Source organism: Lethenteron reissneri, chromosome 14 (genome assembly GCF_015708825.2).
Source record: "Lethenteron reissneri isolate LAM-NWPU_2019-01 chromosome 14, ASM1570882v1, whole genome shotgun sequence".
In the NCBI taxonomy this organism is placed as follows: Eukaryota; Metazoa; Chordata; class Hyperoartia; order Petromyzontiformes; family Petromyzontidae; genus Lethenteron; species Lethenteron reissneri.
In genome coordinates, this window is record NC_083792.1 from 4,659,402 (window position 1) to 4,681,295 (window position 21,894).

At 51.5% G+C, this 21,894-nt stretch overlaps 1 protein-coding gene across 1 annotated transcript in view; it reads left to right on the forward strand.

Annotated features, from left to right (window-relative positions):
• LOC133342273 (homeobox protein prospero-like) overlaps nt 1-21,894 on the forward strand; it is a 122,917-nt gene that overhangs the window by 5,080 nt on the left and 95,943 nt on the right. The window contains exon 2 of the mRNA XM_061551331.1: nt 1,969-5,275. Within this exon, the coding sequence (XP_061407315.1) occupies nt 2,057-5,275 (3,219 nt within the window). The 5' untranslated portion in view covers nt 1,969-2,056. The remainder of the gene's footprint in view (nt 1-1,968; nt 5,276-21,894) is intronic.

Below are 21,894 nucleotides of genomic sequence, written 5' to 3' on the forward strand. Positions count from 1 at the left end.
CGAAAGGCGACCGCCACGGGTTTTCGAGCCTGAACGATGTTACATCCCCATCACCATGAGCCATGATCAACAACCTCCTGCTGAATGACGACTTCCACACGCGGTCGCCATCTCTCACGGCCCAGCGACGTCAACTATCCATCACGGCGCACGGCACCGGCACTGAATTCACGTTCTCGAGCTTTTGGGCTACGTCGAAGGGCCATTGAGCGAAACGTCGACTATTATATGGTCATTGTGTTGTTGTAAGACGACAGTGTCATTGACGGATGGTGTTGGGTTTATCTCGCTCAGTATGTAGCGTTGAAATGTGACAGTCGATGTGCTAATACGTAGATGGATATGTTAATGTTGATATCGTTCAACAGCTGGGTAAGATATCCACATTGTGAACCAAATGGATATATACATAATTGGTAAGTGAAAAACTACTCCGATGTTTTTGTTACGCTTTATCTACCACTACACACGTCGTTATAGTGTACATTATACGAGCTAAACTAAGCCGCTTTTAAATACGTAAATAAATACCCTCTATATTACTACAGAGATTATTTTTTTAAACGCACCACAGAGCGACGTGTGTGTAATTAATAACCAAGCCTTATTGCCTGAATTGTATAAATAACTAAAGGTTCGCCAAGCAAGACGTAACGATGCATAACACCGTCAATCGAGCAGGTGGTTAATCTCCACGACATGCACATGGCAGTCGAGCCGAGGAGTGCTAGAGAAGTGGCTGTCTGTGCTATGAATAGGAACTACCGTGAGGTGTGACGTTCTCGGTATTAGTGCTGGGTGATGACTTAAAACAACACACGTGTACACAATCGACATCACTGCGCGCACACTAGAGACTTGCAACACGAGGGATGCGCGCGTTTTGCGATCAGCGTGTGGCAAGCCAGACAAGGCTGGACGTGAGAACATAGAGACATGCCTGTGTGCGTGTGTGTGTGTGCGCGTGTGTATGATTGAACTTCTTTCGCGCCGTACGTAGCCAAACGTGATCATCGTAGGCGCGAGGGTAAGAACATCAAAGTAAAGGCAAGACGCAGCAAAGTATTACTGGCAGTTTTGTGTTACTCGTGAATAATGCAAGTTGACATCAATATAATACTACACGTGTGTGGTGTGTGTGTGTGTGCCAAGTGACCTGCATACGAAATATAAACCAACCTGTAAATATACTTCGTGAGATAAATGAACAATAGTAATGAACGCACGGACAATTTAAATACCGTTCCATTACGGGAGCCATTCTTGAATCAATCACGTTGCTCGTTAAGTAGAAAAGCAATTCCAGGTTGTAAAGAAATGACATCACAAGCGCGTACCAAATCGTCATCGGGTAACTTGACATCATCGTCGTCGTCGTCGTAAGGGGGAGTTGGCGGTGCCGTTTCTTGGAACGGCCTCGCATCTCAATCCAGGGCGTGTTGTGTGTGTGTGTATGCGCGCAGCGAAATTTAGTTAAAAAAATAGTTTTTGTAAAGCCATGAGTAACATCGCGTTTGTTTGACGTGCATCTATTGAAAGGCTTCAATGAAACATTAAGGGGGCCCTTCCCGCATTGCGCCCCCCCCCGTAAGGACCGACTAACCGACCGCACTCACTCTGTGAATGATGCCAAAGGCCGCACACTAAATGTTTCCCTTCCGCTCACTTTATATATATTACACGCGCACACACGGGCCGCCGAACGCTTGCTGCAGAAAGGCTACTCCCCACGATTCTGATCAGTTTCCTGGAACGGAGAGAGGTCGAAAAATAACTTGGCCGAAAAGGAAAGAAATTTCAGACTATTTCTTTCCTCTTTGTTGCTGTGCGCCGCGCGTGCGCGTGAGTGCGCGCGCGCGCGTGCGTGCGCGCGTGTGTGTGTGTGTGTGTGCACACGTGTGTGTGTGTGTATGTAGGTTTATAGACTTGTGTATGTATATGTGTGCTCGCGTTTTTTTCGTTTTCCAGGTATCGCAAAGTTCCACGTGGAGTGCGCTGCGGGCGCGTTAAAAGCCGGCGTTCCGGGAGGCAGGATGCGAATGCGCTCAGAGGAGTGATGCGCTACCATGCGTACAGCCCCTGTCTGGTGAGCGCTCCTCAGCCCAAACGGCGCCGGGTTGACATCGGCGTCAGGAGGACGCGACCGAGACAACCACAACCACAACAACAGCAGCAGCAGCGGCGGCAGCAGCGACAGCATCTGGTAGACAGACCGGAGGGCAGCGGCAGCAGCAGTAGCAGCAGGAGGAGCAGCAGCAGCAGGAGAACAGCGGTGGAAGTGAGCCGGCTCGGCTCCCTGGACTCGGCTCTCCTCGGAGCGACGCGGCTCTTGCCCGCGGGCATGAGCACGCGGAGCCCGCAGGGAGACGAGGAGCATAGCGACCGCTTCGTGCTGCCCGGCGGCGGTGGCGGAGAGGGCACCACGGTGCTGCGGAATCTGCTCAAGAAAGGAGCGGCGGCGGCAGCAGCGGCGGCTGCGTCGAGCGGCATGTTCGAAGAGCCACCTCAGGCGCCGTCGTACGGCCAGGGTTCGCTTTACTCACAGCTGCTGCTGCACAACGGCGTGCCGCACAACGGCTTCAGCGCCAGACCCTCGAGCGCAAGCGTCGCGGGAGCGAGCGGAGTTGGTGGCGGCGTCGGTGGCTTCAGACCGCCCAGCGTGACCGAGTCCAACTCGGACGGCAATCGCAGCGACTCGTCTGGCGACTCCTCGTGCCCGCGCGAGAGAGCCCCTCCGCCCGGCTGCTCCGCGCAGTCGGCAAACTCGGTGGGGTCGGGCAGCGGAGGCGGCGGCGGCGGCCACCACGGGCACGACCTCCAGGCCAAGCGGGCCCGCGTGGAGAACATCATCCGCAGCATGAACGCGCGCAGCGGGGATCCCGAGAGGGGTGACCGACCCACGAGCCCCCGAGGGAACAAACGCAAGCAGCGGCTGCCCCTGCAACAGGCGGGCGGGGAGGCAGAGGGGCAGCCCGCGGGTAACCCGGGAGTCGTTGGGGAGCAAGAAGATCCTCGTCATCATCATCAGCAGCAGCAGCTTCATCATCATCTGCAAAAGTTGCAGCAGGGAGACGAGGATGAGCACGAGGATGAGCACGAGAAGGAGGAGATGGACGACTCCGCGCTCTCGCAGTTGCCCGCGAGGCTGCAGGTGAAACGGGAGGAGCGACGGCGGCTCAAGCGGCAGCTGGAGGAGATGCAGAGGCAGCTGCGACGCCTTCGACAGCAGTTCTCGTTCGCCTACGACGACAGCGAAGAGTCGGGGGATGATGAGGCGGCCGACGAGGCGGACAAGGGCGTGGGAGGTGCGGAGAGAGACAAAGACGGCGAGGAGATGGAGGAGGAAGGACAAGGATGTAGTGGTGGTGGTGGAGGAGCTGGTGGTGGTGGTTGTGGAGGAGGAGAGGGTGATGACGACGTTGCAGAGGACAGCTGCTCTGAACGCGCGGGAAGCACCGGGGTCGCTGCGCGCTCCGTGGCCGAATCGTCAGACAACGAGATGATGGATGACTCGGAGACAGCCGCGAGCTACCGTCGGCAGCGACTGCAGGACGTCCCTCATCCTCATCTTCATCATCAGCAGCAGCTCCTCCAGCCAGAAGATATGGACGAAGACCTCGACGCACGCTACGACGACCACGACCACGACGACGACGACATCTCGGCGCCCTTCGGCCGTCGGTCCAGCGTGAACGACGCCGACAAGGACCTTCAGGAGATGCAGGTGGACGAGCAGCACGGTCAGCCCATTGAGCAACAGCAGCAGCAGCAGCAGCAGCAACAGCAGCAACAGCAGCAGCAACAGCAACAGCCAGCACGGGTCCATGCGGACAAGGAGCGCGGAGAGGAGCTGGCTCACGCCCTGAAACATGAACTCTCCAGGGCAGTCGCGCACGTGGTGGACGTCGTGGTGAAGACCTTCTCGCCGCGTCCCGGGGTCCCGACCGGCGGGGCGAGTTCTTCCCCGTCAATGAACGTCGTCGTGGCCGCATCGACCTCCTCCTCGACAGCGCTCGCTGCCTTGACGGCGCGAGCGGTGGGACATCACCACCCGCTGCGCCTTTCCGCGTTGTCCGGTACCAGCAGCATCACCGCCACCACCGCCACCACCACCACAGCCATCACCTCCAACATCGCGAGCGGCAGCAATAGCCACCCAACCATCACGGCTATCAACACGACCACCACCAACAGCACCGCCACCACCGCTGGCACCGCCGCCGTCAACAACACCAGCGCTACCGCCACGTCCGCTTTAACGACCTCGTTTTCATCCTCATCTTCATCCTCCTCCTCCTCGTCTTCGTCGTCGTTGTCGTCGAACGGCGGAGAGGCGAGCAGAAGCGCGCTGCAGCGCGGCCTGACTCAGCCGTACGGCGGCGGTGGTTTCAGCGAGGCACTCATGGGCAGCAGCAGCAGCAGAACGCGAGCACCGCTCACCTCCACGGACCAAACCGAGGCGTTGCCTCTCGTCGTGCGCAAGACCTCACCCCCTGCCGCTGCTGCTGCTGCTGCCACCGCTGCCGAACACCACCTCCACAACCTCCACAGCCACCACCACCACCTTCAGCAGCAGCAGCAGCAACAGCAGCACCACCACCACCTTCAGCAGCAGCACCAGCAACAACAACAGCACCACCACCAACAGCAGCAGCAACAACATCATCAGCAGCAGCAGCATCAGGCTGCGGCGATCTCCGCCAACCAGATAGCGTTCCCGACTCACGGACTTGCGCTCGGCATGCCGCCGCCACCGCACTTGGGACCGCACCTCGGTCTGCCCGGCCACCACCCGGCCCTGTCGCCGCACGCCTTGCCACACATCCCACAGATGGCGTACTTCTTGCACAGCAGCCTGGCCGCTGCCGCCGCGGCCGGCGTCGGCATGGCCACGCGAGGCGACCAGCGGGTGTCGTCTGCCGAGCAGGTGGTGCTCTTAGAGGCGGCCGCAGCGGCGGTGGCACGCGATCAGTCGGTGCGGCCACGTAGCAAGGTGTCGTCGCTGGGCCCTCTCCACCACCATCACCACCACCACCACAACAATAACAGCAACAACCCGCACCACCACCATCACCAGCAGCAGCAGCACCACCACCACCAGCAACACCACCACCACCAGCAGCAGCAGCATCATCATCACCTGCACGTGCCTGCTCAAGCGTTCGGCTCCCGCTCGTGTTCGCCGCCGACTCGCGGTCTGTCGCTGTCCATGGTGAAGGCTGAGAGCGGAGATCTTCCCGACACGCCGGACATGTCGCCTTACTCCGCGGCCACGATATCCTTTTTTGTGAGAGATGCGCTTGGGGGTAAGTGATGCGGCGTGGCCGCTCTCTGCCGGGGACGCGAGATGAACTTACACGTGGTATGTGCGTGTGTGTATGTGCGCGTGTGTGTACATGCGTGATACTCGCTTATAGTACTTGCCCCAAAAGTCTGTTCAGGCGACACGGGGGTAATCTTTGTATGTGTACATGTGGGGAGCGGTGGCGCAGTGGTTGTCGCGCTGCGTTACGAACTAGGCCACCCGAGTTCGATTCCCGCTGACGATCGATAACGGTGGTGAAGAATATTTGAACGGGTATCTGGGCCTTCCCCTGAGTTGACTCGGCCTCAAATGAATAACCCGGTGCGGTGTGTAAAACATCAGTAGTGGAGAGACAAAGGCGGCCGGCTGTGGAGCTGATCACACCCCCCCCCCACCATGTACCGTACCAGCCTTCATAGGTGTTCGCTAACAGCACTTGCCCCAAAAGTCTGTACGTCTGGGGATTGCAGAACGATCCTCAGCGTTTCTGTTTCGCCCCAGCAGTGTACCGAAAGATGTCATTGTAATCTGTAATGTTCTGTTGAAGGGACGTTGCCTGAAACGTTATTTTGCTGCGTGAAGATGTTTTTTTTTTAAGTGACGAGGGCAGGAAAGTGTTGGCAGATTTAGACAATTGTAATCTTTGATGCTCTGTTGAAGGGACGTTGCCTGAAACGTTATTTTGCTGCGTGAAGATGTTTTTTTTTAAGTGACGAGGGCAGGAAAGTGTTGGCAGATTTAGACAACGAGTGAGCACAATGTGGGCTATTATTAGATAATCACACATATGTGTTAAATGACTTCATCTAAGGAGCCGTGTCATTGGGATTAGTCTAATTCGCTTTCTTAAAGAGGCGACTCGTCTATTAACGTGTGTACATATGATACGGCAATTAATTTAAAGTTAAGAAAACATGATCTCCGATTTTAATAATCTGCCTGAGTGTCGAGTCGTATATAAATAGGAGTGGGGAGCGGTAGCTGTGTGGTTTAGCGCGCTACGAACTCGGCGATTCCCACTCACGACAAAATAACAGTGGCAGCGGATATTTGAACCGGTCCTGGGCCTCCCCTCGGTCGACTCAGCCCTAAACGAGCACCTGGCGCGGTGTGTAAACATCAGCACTGGGGAGACAAAGACGGACGGGGCGTGGTCTTGGCCATCCCACCCCGTCGTACGCCCTGTCGGCATTCATAGGTGCTCGCGAACAGCACTTGCCCCAACAGTTTGGCAAGGCTACACGGGGGATCTTTGCGTTCATTTATATATATAGATAGGTTTAACTCTATTTAAGGCCTCGACACAGAGGCGTTGTTTCTCTGTGTGCCCATGTTTGTTCTATCTCTATGTATATCTGTGATATCTGTCTCTACTTTTTGTCTGTCTATATGTCTCTGGTTCTGTGTTTAATCTCTCTCCCAAATGTAGCATTCTCAGGAAGAACGTAATCAACCAGGTAGGGTGTTGACTGTTATGTTATCCGACTCTCTGTTGTATTACATTACATTTCTAAGTATACTTGATTTGTGTTTCTATTTCATTTATACCTGATGATGATTGCTTGTGTTGCAATCGAAACGTCGTATGCTAGTATTTAATGTATTATTTTCTTTACCGAAAGAACCAAAGAGTAGGTTTAACACCCTCACGCATTGCTACTGTTTAAGTGAAAACGTTGAATTGGGATTCGCAATCATAAATTAAGCAATTACTTCTCGGACAATGTGTAGTAGCGGATAGACAAAAAAAGAGCCGATACGTCTCTAAAATAATTGGTGTACACACGCAGCTCAGCGGATGGTGGCGTCGTTGGTTCGCCGAATAAACTCCGCTGTCGACCTGGCCTGGGTTCAACTCCCGACTACTCTTAGCCACATCCAGAGTGGTCAAACAACCCCCTTGATAGCCGAGAAGGAAGGTACAGGGGGTTCATCCAGCAGTGGGTTGCCAAAGGGCCGTCAAGTTATAATTACTCGTTGGTACTGCGTGCAACAGTGGTTAATGATTGATTAGGTCCGTTGTGAATGCGTAAATATCACCATCAATTCGCTCTCGATGCTTTTAAAGCAATATACAATTCATAGCACGGCCAAAACGAGCACTTGTAACGTTGTTAAAAAAAGAAACAAACCCACCGATTGCGTAGGTAATAAATCAAACTAAATAAATGAAAACAACTCAATTAAATCACGACGTTTCGGGCGCAACACAAGCGTCCTTCTTCAGGTGGAAGACAACGTAGCGAAAGCACAACCGCTTAAGTGCGTCTAGAATAAAACCCACCAATTCCCCAACGGCTGCCGGTAAATTCGTTCCCGCCATAGGAATGTGGAATTTCCACCGCTGATTCGTGCCGGGCTGTTGTTAATACGGCTGGTTTGGCTCCACTGTGACTTCTATCACGGATGAAACCTCTGCGATGAAATAACATCGGTGGTGAGAAGCCTGCGTGTCAAACTCCATTGCGGCTCTCTCGGGGCGCGCGGAACAGCTGTGAGAGTCGCGAGTTTCTCATTTATATCCTACAGAGACAATGCCGAGGTTATCTGCTCACGGTCTGTCCGACACAACGTTTCGGTAACTAGAAGGGAAAGAGAGAGAGAGGGAGGGGAAAAATACTTTAAAAGTTGCTGTTAGGGGTGTCAATATCGCGCCGCCGTGACGTCACCACGGGAGTGACGTCACGGCAGAGCAATAATGACGAGGTTTGACGTTAAATTTAAAAAGTCAGATTTATTGTTTGTCATTGTTGGTTCTCCGAATAAACGAAGCTTCACCCGCGTTGTATCTGGAAGCCCGGAGAGAGGCGTTCCCTGGCGTGGAGCGGGGTTGAAAAGGGGAGGGATGGAGGGGCACATTGGGGACCATAGATGTTTCGACAGTAGAGTACAACCATAGATTGCTACACTTGACAATATCTATATGTACACACACACTGTGATAAACGTATCAATGAAGTTATTGTATAAACAGAGACAGTGCATGAACTATGCAAAACGGGAGCGCGAGCGGAGGTTTTGATGGATGGGAACGAGAGAAATAAAATGTGTAAATCAGTCGCTGTGATGTGTCCCTAAAAATCTGTGTATATTTAGTTTAACACGTAGTAGGCTTTCGCGACCAAATATTGTTCATAATAAACGTTTTTGGGTGAGATCGCGTTGCTTTATAAATGTGTCGTAACCCTCCATCACCCGACACGGCCAATCAGTAAAAAAGTGTCACGTTGACAAAAGACAAATAGTTCACTACTTTAGCCCACCGCTGTGTTGAAGAGTGAAACCACGACGTTTCGCTGGTAATTACATCCAGCATCATCGGGCAATTTGCCAGAATGTGACACTTTTTTACTGATTGGCCGTGTCGGGTGGTGGAGGGTTACGACACATTTATAAATAACGCGATCTAACCCAAAAACGTTTACTATGTGTATATTTAGTCTTCCATCGACCTCGCTAAACAAATATCTGCCCGTTTTCCTGATTCTTGGTACGTGCTCTCGCTCTCTGCGCTGCAGACGATTAAAAGCCCTGTATTCTGGGTAACAAATGAAGAACATCAACTTCCGTATCTCCGCGCACAATTGCAGTGCGACAACGCATTTATTTTCAGTCCCCCATCAACCCATTTTGTTGAGCGCGTTTGCCTCGAGTTAAGACCGCCACAATTCGTTTCGAGAAGGATCCATTTGCAGGGGCGGCCGTTGGTCGCGAACCTTCTGGACCTCCGTCAGCGAAGGCAGCAGGAGGAGGTGGTGGTAGTGGTGGTGGTGCTCATGAAATAAAATCAACAAACATGCGGCTTGTTTATCATCCCCAAGACGATCTTGGAGAGGGCCGCTCCCTAAATATAATATAATCCCCCCAACCACATCCCCCTACGGCTTCTATTGCGTTGCGCGAACAACTTACGAAGCAAATGCATAGACACACGAGCCAGCCGTGATAGTTTGAGGCTCAAATGAAACTCTTTGCTGGGGGACAGGTGACGGTGTAGCGATGCGAACCTCATCGGCGAGCCGAGTTCGATTCCCGCTCACGGCCAACAACACCAGTGACGAATAATCTGAACAAGTCCTGGGCCTCCCCTAGGTCAGCTCAGCCTCAAATGAGTCCCCAGTGCAGTGTGTAAACATCGCCCCTGGGGGAAACAAAGGCGGTCAGGGCGTAGCGTTGGCCACGTGACCCCCTCGTGCACCGTTGGGGTCTTCGCGGGTGTTCGCTAAGAGCGCGTTTTTTTATTTGCTCTTGTCCCTTCCCCATCAGCCTGTTGAGGCTACACGGGGGATCTTTGTTTTTGTCTGGGGAGGGTAGCGATGGGTCGCACTGGAACGACAGCGTCAGAGGGGTGTTGTTATGACAGACGCATTAAGGGAGCCCGATGCCTCATTGCTCTGGGGGACACTTTTCCGACGTGAAGCGATACCTCGGACACAACGCTGCCACGGACTTTGCACGCAAATAGACTTCGCGCTTAAGGCTCTCGCCTCTTGTCCCAGGATTGTTTTTGCGTGTGTTGCGGAGAGGGTGGGTGGGGAGGGGTGGGAAGGGATTCTGGAAGAGAGAGGGGAGCAGTGGGGGGGGGGGACATGGTATAAAATGGGGAGGTTGTAATTCATCTTTACCATCACAGAGTGGTGTGGCTTGCTCCTCCGTTTATAAGCCGAGAAGATTAGGCGACCTACTTCCGATGTAAGATCGTCGTAGGGCGCCTGTGGAACATCTGCATCTGAGTTTGGTCGTGGGCATCCTCGAGGTTGACTCGGCCCAAATTTGGGTATTCCGTGCGACGTTTCGGTTTATGTCCAACCACGGTCCGAGCCTCCTCTCATGAGTCCCAACTCGGCCTGAATTGAGATCTGTCTCTTTGAATTGAGTACTGTACCTATGAATTGAGTACTGTCTCTATCTATGGACGGATGCTTTTCTTCATGTCTGAATTCGGCGTGGGCCTCCCTTAGGTAGACTCGGCCTAAATTGAGTACTGTATCTTTGCGCGCGGTGTTTGTTTGTTGTTGTTCCATAGCTTTGCAGAAGGGATGGCACCACGGGGTGCTCGCTAACACACCAGAGAGAATGTGAAGGCGCTGTTCAGCGTCATGGTTCAAAGTCGCTACCCATGCATCTGTACACGCGGTCATATTTTGAGGCTGTGTGTGTGTGTTATCCGATTACCAGCCTGCACACAGATGGTTTGTTGTAGGGCGCTTTGCAGCGATGTGGTGTCAGGAGCAGGGGTTCTGTGCAGCACAGCACATTGTTGTACTGTACTTCTGTGTCTACCATGTCTATGCCACCGCCCCCTCCCGGCCCGGGCATTAACTACAACCCGCACTGACCATCGTGGTGAAGTATGGTCAAACAACCATTGCGACCCGCATGGTATAAAGGGGATGGCCTCACACAGCAGTGGGTTGTCACGTGGGATTTACATGTGAATGATCTACACAAAGACAAATATGCCACGTGTAGCCTTTAGCAAACTGTTGGGGCAAGTGCTGTCAGCGGGCACCTCCGAAGGCCGACACGGCACACGAGGGGGTGGGGTGGGTGGTTGGGTGGCCACCACACCACGCCTGGCCACCGCTGTCTCCCCAGGACTGGTTATAGATTTGAAGCTTTCGTGACTGCAAGGATTCATATTCTTAGGTTTTTTCGGTAAAGTCACGTAGGTAAAAAATTTAAATTAATAAAAGTAAAATAAAAAATAAAATACAAATCACCTGAAGACGGAGGCTTGTGTTGCTTCCGAAACGTCGTGATTTTTATTTCATTTTTTATTTTACTTTTATTAATTTTAATATTTTTTTACTTACGTGACTTTACCGAAAAAAACCTAAGAATATGAATCCCCAGGACTGGTTCTTAGTCTCGGCCGTGGTGCCGTGCGCTAACCACTCCACTGCCGCTCCCCACTGCGCACAAAACACACGCACACACCACTTAAAACGCACACGCACAGCGCACCGCCACTGACCGACACACACACACGCACAGCGCACCACCACTGACCCACACAAAGATAAAGATCCCCCATATAGCCTTAACAGACTGTAGGGGCAAGTGCTGTTAGCGAGCACCTATGAAGGCCGGAACGGTACACGAGGGGGTGGGTGACCAGCACCACGCCCGACCGCCTTTGTCTCCCTAGTGACAATGTTTACACACCGCACCAGGTACTCATTTGAGGCTGAGTCGACCTAGGGGAGGCCCGGGACCGGTTCAGATAATCGTCACTGGTGTTGGCCGTAAGCGGGAATCGAACTCGTGTCGCCGGGTTCATAGCGCAGCGCGCTAACCGCTACACTACCGCACACACGCAGTGGACTTGCACACGAGTTGGGGACGCGTGACGAACAATAGCTGTCGTCAGATCGTACGTGCTCTGCGCGGCGAATCTTTACCTCCCCCACCCTCCGCCCCCCTCTCTCTCTATGTACGTCTGCGCGTGTCGTCTATATGCAGAAGGGAAGAGGTCTATAATTAAAGTCTCTACTGGGGGGGGGGGGGGGGTGGGGGTTACAATGCTCTTTGCGCTAAAGTGAGACCGCTCGGGAGGGTTTCAACAAATGAGCTCAGAGTTCGGACGGTTTTCGTGGCACGAACTGCCCCTGCCGTGATTGGGGGGGGGGGGGGGGGGGGGGGGTCCATGGCAAGACCGAGAGGCGAGAGAGTTCCCAAGCGATGAGAGCAGAGATTTCAAAATTACACCTCTCGACCGACCGCGCCTATCCATCTTCACGCGAGGAGTTGCCACGCTTTGCTTCCCGCAACGGAACAAACTCCACTCGCACAACCCCGTGCCGGTTGGCTCGACGTACGGCGCGAAAGAAGTTCAGCGCACGGACAACACTTCCTGCAGACATTAGGAAGCCACTCTGAGCTGCGCACTTTCAAATCATCCAGAGAGAGAGAGAAAAAACACTTTTTTTAGAACTTGCTTTTTGTGTTTAGTTTGTTGTCCTTCCCCCCGCACATCAGAATATCACGGTTGGCTATGTACGGCGCGAAAGAAGTTTAACGTACATACACATGCACATCCTGTACGGGCAATGCTTGATTGCAGCCGGCATGGTCTGCAACACCCATAGCGTGAGGATTATGTTCACAGGACATGCCCATCATTCGTCTTGCCTTATTTTGCCATGTAGAGCTGTAGAGACACAGGGTTAGGATACAACGGTAGTCGTGTTTCTTTGTGCCCTTAGTGGTGGTGGTGGTGTTGCCGCCTTACGCCGATAACCCCCCACTCATAGCCTGTCCCGAGCACGTGCTCCGGAAAATGTCGAGAGATAAATTAAGCATCGCATGCAAGTCCGCACGTGTACAGCTCGTTACGTCATTCCACTGCTCGATAATGTGTCTTGCCACGACGTATCGTTAATAGGATGAGGGGGGGTGGGTGGGTCATTTGACCATACTTCACCACGATGGTTAAGTGCGACGAGGTGAAAACTGGGTGCAATAAACGCGGCAGCATAGACGCAGTGTACCGTACAACGATGCGTTTTGACACACTTCCCACAACGCCGTATCACAGCTCTACAACAGCTCTTATATACGTGTGGTGGCCGTTGGGGTTTGTTTGACCATACTTCACCACGCCAGTTGTTGTTATGGGTTGGTTAAGGTAAGCTTTAGCTAATGTTGGTGTACTGCCCTCTACTGCCCATACATCCTATTGCACCTGTGTTGTCGCGTGCGCGTGGCTGTCAGCCATCCAAGCACTTATCCAGGCTCGAACCTGCTTGGCTTCAAAGGCTCTCTTGAATCTGTAACATTATTATTATATTTATATGGACGTGATTGGGCGTCTCGAACGGCTAAGCCTTGCATTGTTAATTACAGCAATCAGAGCATGCTTTGCATATCTAAGATGACATCACCAAACTAGATTCGAACCTTTCGTGACTGCAGAAATTACTCTTTGGTTCTTTTGGTAAAGTCATGTGGAAAGAAAATAAATGAAGCAATAATAGAATACGACGTTTCGATTGCAACACAAGCAACCATCATCAGGTACGAATGAATGAGAAAGCAAACATCGCAAACTTAGGGTTGTATCGCATTATATTTCCGAGTTTTCTTTGTTTGTTTTCTCCTTCATTCGTACCTGATGATGGTTGCTTGTGTTGCAATCGAAACGTCGTATTCTATTATTATTTAATTTTTTTCTTTCTACGTGACCTCACCGAAAGAGCCAAAGGGCAATGGAATCACCACATTGGCCATATTCGCTTCCACCGAGAGAAAAACGGTACTCGTGAATTAGAGTTTTTGCCCGTCAGTGTATGGGAGATTATTCATACCATTGGAACCTCATTTGCCAGTAAAAAATATGATAATTGGTGTTTTACCCTTCTATCTGGCAACAAAACTGACAATTTTTTTACAAGGAGTCATGTTTGCAAAGCTCACAATACCTGCAGCCATAATGCAAACAAAAAACATAAGGACAGTGCATATATTATCAGAGTTATGTTTTTTTGTTTGCATTATGGCTGCAGGTATTGTGGTCTATGCAAACATGACTCCTTGTAAAAAAGTTGTCAGTTTTGTTGCCAGATAGAAGGGTAAAAAAACAATTATCAGATTATTCATAATCAAGGTTTTTGGGGTTAGATCGTGTAAGTATAAATGTGTCGTTACCCTCCACCACCCAACACAGCCAATAAGGTTTCTCACGTAAACGACGTTTCGCCGGTAATTGCATCCGGCATCATCGGGCGATATTCGGTGGTAATTACATGCTGGATGTAATTAGGAGCGAAACGTCGGACTATTCCAATGGTAAACGTTGTGGATTCACTCTCCAACACACCGGTGGGCTGACGTTTTGTTTACGTGAATAACCTTACTGGCTGTGTCGGGTGGTTGAGAGTTATGACACATTTATACTTACGCGATCTAACCCCCCAAAAACCCCTTTTTTATGAATACTATTGGTCGCGAAAGTCTACGCGTTAAACTATAGGTGATTACATTACCCGACAGTCATAGCTGGTCACGCTGTGTATAGTTCGAGGGTTTCTCAAACAACTCCAGTCCCTCGCGACCCACCAGCGGACGACGTCCATCCGCCTTTGCCAAATTTTCGCCTCCCATTTCAAATGCAAATTAAACCCGTCCTACGCTGCACGCGCCGGATGATTTTTAAATACGCGGCACGTGGCGCGCTGAGCAATTAACGCCGTTGGCGTCAATAGAGAGTCGGTTAAATGTAACGTCGAGATCTCAGTGCGCGCGCGCGTGTGTGTACACGTGAACGGCACTTGCCCCAACAGTCTGTTCAGGCTATACGGGGGATGTTTGTCTTTGTGTCCCGCTTGTGCGCGCGCGCGCGCGCGTGCCACGTGACGCAGACGGCGCTAATTGGTCAGCGCGTCACGCGGAACGTGTTGAACAATGATCGGGCGCGTGCGGCGTGGGACGAGTTCACTCAGTATTTGAATGGGGCGTAAATTGGCGAAGGCGGAACGAGGCAGCGTGGTGGTGGTGGTGGTGGTGGGGAGGGGGAGGGGGGGGGAGGGGGAGGGGGAGGGGGGGGGGGGGGGGGGGGAGGGGGAGGGGGGGGGGGGGGGAGGGGGAGGGGGGGGGGGGGGGGGGGGGGGGGGGGGGGAGGGGGGGGGGGGGGGGGAGGGGGAGGGGGGAGGGGGGGGGAGGGGGAGGGGGGGGGGGGGGGGGGGGGGGGGGGGGAGGGGGGGGGGGGGGGGGGGGGTTGAGAGGACCGGAGTTTTGTAAACCCTGAACGAGGGGCGCTGAACGGCATTGTAACGAGCGTGGGGAGTAGCCCCCCCCCCCCACCCCCCACCTTGTAAAATAACAACAGAAACGTATGTAATGATGTGGTTAGGCAAGAGGCACCGCCAAACATAGCATAGGTGCGACCGTGCGAGACAAATCAAATTGGGGGCCCCAACTGGCCGATTGCTGCTCGCCCCCCTGAGCTGACGATGTCGTTGTTACAACGCCACCGGGCGCTTGACGGGCAAGTGCCGGACTGTGTGCTCCGCGTTCCTTCTCGACTGCCGGCTTCTGCCGAGGGCGCCGTTTGTCGGGAGGGGTGGAGGAAAGGGCTGCGTGCCCGAAGCCGCTACGTCCGAGAATCATCGTTACGCAACAACGCTCGTTCGCTTTCACAATGCAAAGAGCTCAAGATGTCACCGCGACCAAAACGCCGTTGACGCCACCGTCAGCAGCAGCACCGCCACCACCACCACCATACTTCATCATTACCGACGCTTTCCACCATCTGCCAGATCAACGCGGTTGTTGCTACTACTGCTGCTGCTGCTGTCACACGGTGGACAAGCGCGCTCGCTCCATCATCCCCTTGGTGGACATCCGACCGGAGAGTACACATTTTCTTTTTTAATCTCACTCCTTTAGCCATCCGATCCGTCGTTGTCTCGACCACGTGAGCCGTCATCGCGCGCGTTCAGTAATGCGCTTCCGCGGCCGTCTGGAACACTCTTCCGATATCAGGCAAGCCACTTGACCTGTTAACTTTCAAATCAACGCGATTGAAAAACTAATTTATTTAGAACCGCTATTTGTGTTTCTTTTATTGTCATTCTCCCCTCCCCGCAACCTCCAATTAGCGTGGTGTTATCTATTGGCAGAGCAGTCCATAGGGTACACACCACGGTCAATCGGAGCGACCGCCCCGGGCCCCGCGCTTTGGGGGTGGGGGCGGGGGGGCGCGCTTCGACCTGACGGCGTCATCAGATGTAACATTTCCGGTTTAGTTTGAAGGCGTTGGGGTGGGGGGCACAGTGGAGTTCACCCCGGAACCCGGACGGCCCTGTTTGTCTCATGCACACAAGTACTGTGTGTAATTCGTGGTGTGTGTGGGGTAGGTCATTTATACGCAGGTATTGTGTATTTCGTGTTGTGTGTAGATAGCTGACACACACGTACTGTCTAGGTTATGAATGGGTACTTTAAACATGTACCGTGTAATTCGTATTGCGTAATTCATATTGTGTAGGTATTAGACACAACCGCTGTGTAATTCATGTTGTGTATAGGTGTGTAGCTGATACACGATTCTCGTGTAATTCGTATTATGTATAAGTACTCGATACACAAGTACCGTGTAGGTTACGTATAGGAACGTTGTATACAAGTTACGTGTAATTTATCTTCCTCATAGGTACTGGATAAACTACTGTAAACATGCACTTTAATTCATGTTATGCAATATGTCCACGTGTTATTTCGTACCAGCGACTACGACTCTGGCCACCTGGGTTCGATGCCCGAGCCACGTGCTCCGTTGGTTATTCGCATTTGAACCCGACTCGTGTCTCCCCTCGGTCAACTTAGCCTCCACCGAATACCCAATGCAATTGCGTAACTCGTGGCAGTTCCTGGGAAGACGAATTCGTTCGGGTGTGCGTGTTACTAGCCACACCGCCCGCCACTTTCTAACAGGTACGGCGTCGCTTCCACAATAGATGCTCTCTAACTTAAATGTATCCAACAGTCGACGGATAGTTGGGCTGCAGCATTCTAACATTGCACGGCTTTTGTGTTAGTCCACTGTCGGTATGCTGAACTTCTTTCGCGCCGTACATAGGCCAACCGTGTTAATCGGACGACGGCCTCTCTCCAAGCCATGTCGGTTCATGGTTGTTGTTTGACCATACTTCACCAAGCCGGTCAACGGGGGATGGTGAAGGGGAAGAGTGAGGTGTGGGGTGGGGTGGAGGAACACCAGGGCTAGTGTCAGGATGTCATCATCACTCGCCGTTGCCTGGATTCGAACTCAAGTGAACGCGGGTTGTGGTTGACTGCGTGCAACCACTGTGCCGCTGACACGTGACCCCAGATGTTGTTGCCAGTTTTTTTTTTACACGAAAAAAGGACCAAGATCATTCCTTACAGAAGTTCCCCAAAAATGTTCTTAAAACTGTAATATAACCACTGGGACTCGGCAGTTCCGCAGGTTTTCTCAAAACGCGTCATTGCGCTCCTTTTCGACTTCTTACAGCACGCGATCCGCACGTTTTCACTCCCAGGGCGCGCACACTTGCGCGCTGTAACAGATGAAAAAAAAACGAATCCGCGACAATGCATGAAAAAGTTACGTTAATGCGGAAGGAAGCCACTCGGCGTCAAGGGGCGGCCTAATATGGGGCGTTTTGATCCACAAATCGTCTCTTTAGATGCAGCAATCATGTGACAGGGATCACTTTAACGATTTAAAAATGTATGTTAAAATATCACTGATCGATCCATACTTTATCCATGCTCGAACACGAGCATACGATCAAGTATGGATCGAGCTTCGTATCGTACACAACGGGTCCATTACCGTTGAATCAAGCATTAGATCGTTTCAAAATACAGTAAAACCTTGGATTGCGAGCATACTTCGTTCCGGAAACGTGCTTGTAATCCAAAGCACTCGTATATCAGTTGTGATCACGTGACGCTCGGCAGACAAAGCGTATACACGTACTACTCGTTTTGCAAGACCTCGCTCGTTTATCAAATTAATATTTATTTAATAAATTTGCTCGTCTTGCAAAACACTCGTAGACCAAGTTACTCGCAATCCAAGGTCAAGCTATTATCAATGCAAGTTGGCGGTGTGGAAAGATTGTTTTTTACTTATTTTGAACGTGAAAGAGAAACACGGGACAGACGTCGCAAGCATGCTGTGCGTGTCAATATGACATCACCGTCAATGCCCCACGTGTCGAACTGCCGATTTGAACTGGCTGTTGAATTGGTAATTCGCTCAGTTGGAAGAAATTGCTCGAATTCATGGTTCTCATTACCGCTGCGGTGCCAAGTTTCACAAAACACGCCACGGCTTGGTGTTTGTTATCAATCGACAGAGGGGGTCACGGTCTGGCCATGGATGCTGAATATCTTAATTGTGGCCACAAACACCGTCGCAGCGAACGTATCAACAATCTACGACGGTATTTGCACGGATTATAAGACGCACTCTATTTTACGGCAGGGGAGCGGTGGCGCAGCAGTGAGCGCACTGCGCCACGGGCAGGGCTTGCCCGAGGTGAGATTCCCCGCTCACGAACAATTTCGTCGACGAATAATCTGGCGCCGAGCTTGGGCCTCCCCTAGGTGTACTCAGCCTTAAATGAGCACCTGGCCCCGGCGTGTTAAGCGTCGCTACTGGGGAGACAAAGGCGGCCGGGCGTGGTGCCGGCCGCCCACTTCCATCGTGTGCCGTGCCGGCCTTCATAGGTGCTCGCTAACAGCACTTGCCCCAACAGTCTGTTAAGGCTATAAGGGGGACCTTTGTCTTCCCGTGTGTGTCTGCGTGCGCGCGACCCGATTTGCACACCTTTATTAAAACCGTGCTCAAGTCGGGGGATGGGTGGGGTGCGTCTTATAATCGGGAGAAGACGATGATGACCGTCTACGACTGTTAACCCGGGAGGCAAGTTATTCGGTCCACAGAGAATGTGGCTCCGTATATGCTCGAGTGGTTATCACGATCGTTTTAATGTGGAAAGTTGGCTTTGACCCTGCCCTTTTTGAGAGAAAAAAATCAACCAAAACCCGGCCCCGCAATGCTGTGTGGGGTCCCAGAGTGGAAAATGTTGGTTTTCATTCTTTCCCCCGCTGTGCGTGAACGTTCCACCACGACATTTATACGCGAATGTCTTGCTTCTAGACCCTCTCGAACATCATTTGGAATTTACAACAGTCACTCACGACCATATCTACCTATGCTTACGTATGTTTAACTTCTTTCACACCGTACGTAGCCAACCGTGCTAATCAGTACAGTACGTGTATAAAACTGATTAATATAGACGGCAACATTGTAGTTGTGCATTTCGTAGTCACTCTGAAGGAGGACCATTGCCTCAAACGTTGGCCTGTTTTATATACGCGTTTTGCTACGAGTGTTTTTGATAAAGTCGGTGAGTGTTTATTTTATTCTTGATTGTATGACTTTACCTAGGCGGTTCCTTTTCAACGAGAAATTCCGTGATTCAGAATGAGAATATTAATTTCGACTTGGGGGAGGAATCCAAAGAGCTATAAAGCTATTTTTCTCACAGATGCCCAGTAAAGAGGGGCACGGGGTCAGGACGTGACAACAAGAAACAGCTCCAAAAACACGATCGTCGTGCAAAGTAGGGGAAAGGCAAGCAGATCGTACAAAAACACTCAAATTATAAACGAGACCACGTCTCCATCCGACCAGGCAAACGTCCACTGACTACACTTCGTCAGAAGGAGGTTCCTTCATTGGTTGGCTTAACCAGCATAGGAGGAAAGTCACGGGAGTGAGCACCTATTAATTACTCTGAGTGAGCACCTATTAATTACTCTGAGTGAGCACCTATTAATTACTCTGAGTGAGCACCTATTAATTACTCTGAGTGAGCACCTATTAATTACTCTGAGTGAGCACCTATTAATTACTTTGAGTGAGCAGCTATTAATTACTTTGAGTGAGCAGCTATTAATTACTCTTGAGTGAGAACTTATTAATTTTACTGAGTGAGCACCTATTAATTACTCTGAGTGAGCACCTATTAATTACTCTGAGTGAGCACCTATTAATTACTCTGAGTGAGCACCTATTAATTACACTGAGTGAGCACCTATTAATTACTCTGAGTGAGCACCTATTAATTAGTCTGAGTGAGCAGCTATTAATTACTCTGGGTGAGCAGCTATTAATTACTCTGAGTGAGCACCTATTAATTACTCTGAGTGAGCACCTATTAATTACTCTGAGTGAGCACCTGTTAAGATGAGCAGAACCCCCTCCACCGCCCCAAGTGCCGATATTTACACTTACTGCACCGGGTACTCATTTAAGGGCTAAGTCTACCTAGAGGCGGAGCGGCCCGTAACAGGTTCCGATCGCACTCGCCACAAACGTTGCGATCGCACGCCCTTGCCGATTTCACACTCACGCTCCTGAGGTTCGTCGCCCACTGCGCACATCACCGCGGGAGTGAGTTACCGATGCATTGACTGCAGTGAATGACACGTACAAGACAATGGTGTTGCACGTGCAGTTTTATTTCTTACGGTGTGCGCGCGCGCGTGTGTATAATATTCAATATATCCACGCGCGCGCACGCATTAGGTGCACTGCACAATGTGATTAGCACGCGGCACAATGAACATGGCGACCTGCGCGAGATTTATAGCCACGGCTAACATCAGTGGCGAGCGATATCTGAACTGGTCTTGGGTCTTCCCACTGCCCAACCCCCCCCCCCCCCCATCACCGCCCCCCTCCCTTCACCCCCACCACCCTTCACGGACCTGTACAATGTACAAAGCCCGCTTGACTGACACTGCATTGGAAGGCGTTCGTCCAGCGGTGGCGTGATAAGGGCGTGTAGCAAGTTGAATGCAATGAGCACGGACGCGTACGCCTGCAAAGATAGGGCTATAAGCCTCGTGTTGACCGGCGCAATGAACAACACGTGCAGACACGCGCGCCCGCCCGTTCGTGAAGTCGCGCACACACACACACGCGCGCGCGCGCGCGCACACACACACGCGCACATAAATAATACGATACATGGATGTAAAAATCAAACAAATGCAAGGTTCGCGTCACTTCACGGGCCAGTGCGCCGGTTCAAATGAAGGACCACAGAATTCGAGTAATACGAGCGCACTTGTTAAAGCTACACACGCGGTCTAGCCGGATACACGTGAGCTTTAGAATCATCGGTCGTACAGAATGAGCGCACGCACATGTACAACAATACCGCGCAACAAACACGCTCACTCAGCCCTCCGCTTCATAATTGCTTGTCATTGTGTGCCAGCATGAAGGCTTGATATTTCCCGCTACAAATAAGTATTGTTGACCCAACATTATTTATTTATGAGCAAATGGGACATACTTCATTTGAGACAATTACGAGCACTGTACTAATGTACTGCCCTTTGTCAAACTCGCTGCTTGTTTGAAGGTCTCCCCACGCCGTCTTGGTTATTGGGCTTTGTTTGGCCATACTTCACCACGCTTGGTTAGTGGTGGCAGGTACAGGTGGTATAGACGCTGGGCTCGCGCAAGTTGAGTACGACAGTGAACCGGTTTATCACTCGCCGCTTGAGGTTAGCCATGGCCGGGAATCGAACTCAGGTGGTGGTTCATAGCGCAGTGTTGTAACCACTGCGCAATAAACAAGTATAACCCGTAAAAACAACGTTTTTCACTATAAATCCTTTATATGCGTGGCAGCTAGAGTCCTCTCGTCCTCTGGCTTGAGATGGCTGCCACCTATGGGTCAGATGATTGCATGGCAGCATTAAGCAATTGGTAATTAAATATTATATTTTTGTCCTAAAAAGTGTAAAATTTTGGGAAAATGTTTTCACGAACATGAATTGTCACGCACAACGAGTCTGTGTGGAAAATGTCAACTCGATTGGATCACAGGAAGTGGGTTAAAAAACGACCGAAAGATGTACACGGTCGTAAGCACGCAAGCAAGCAAACTTAATATAAAGGATTTAAAAATAGACACTTTTGTATTTATTAAACGTTTGACACAAACTGACCGACAGTTGGACAAATGCAGTTTCCTCTCATAATCCCATCGCAGTTTAGTAAGATACACAAC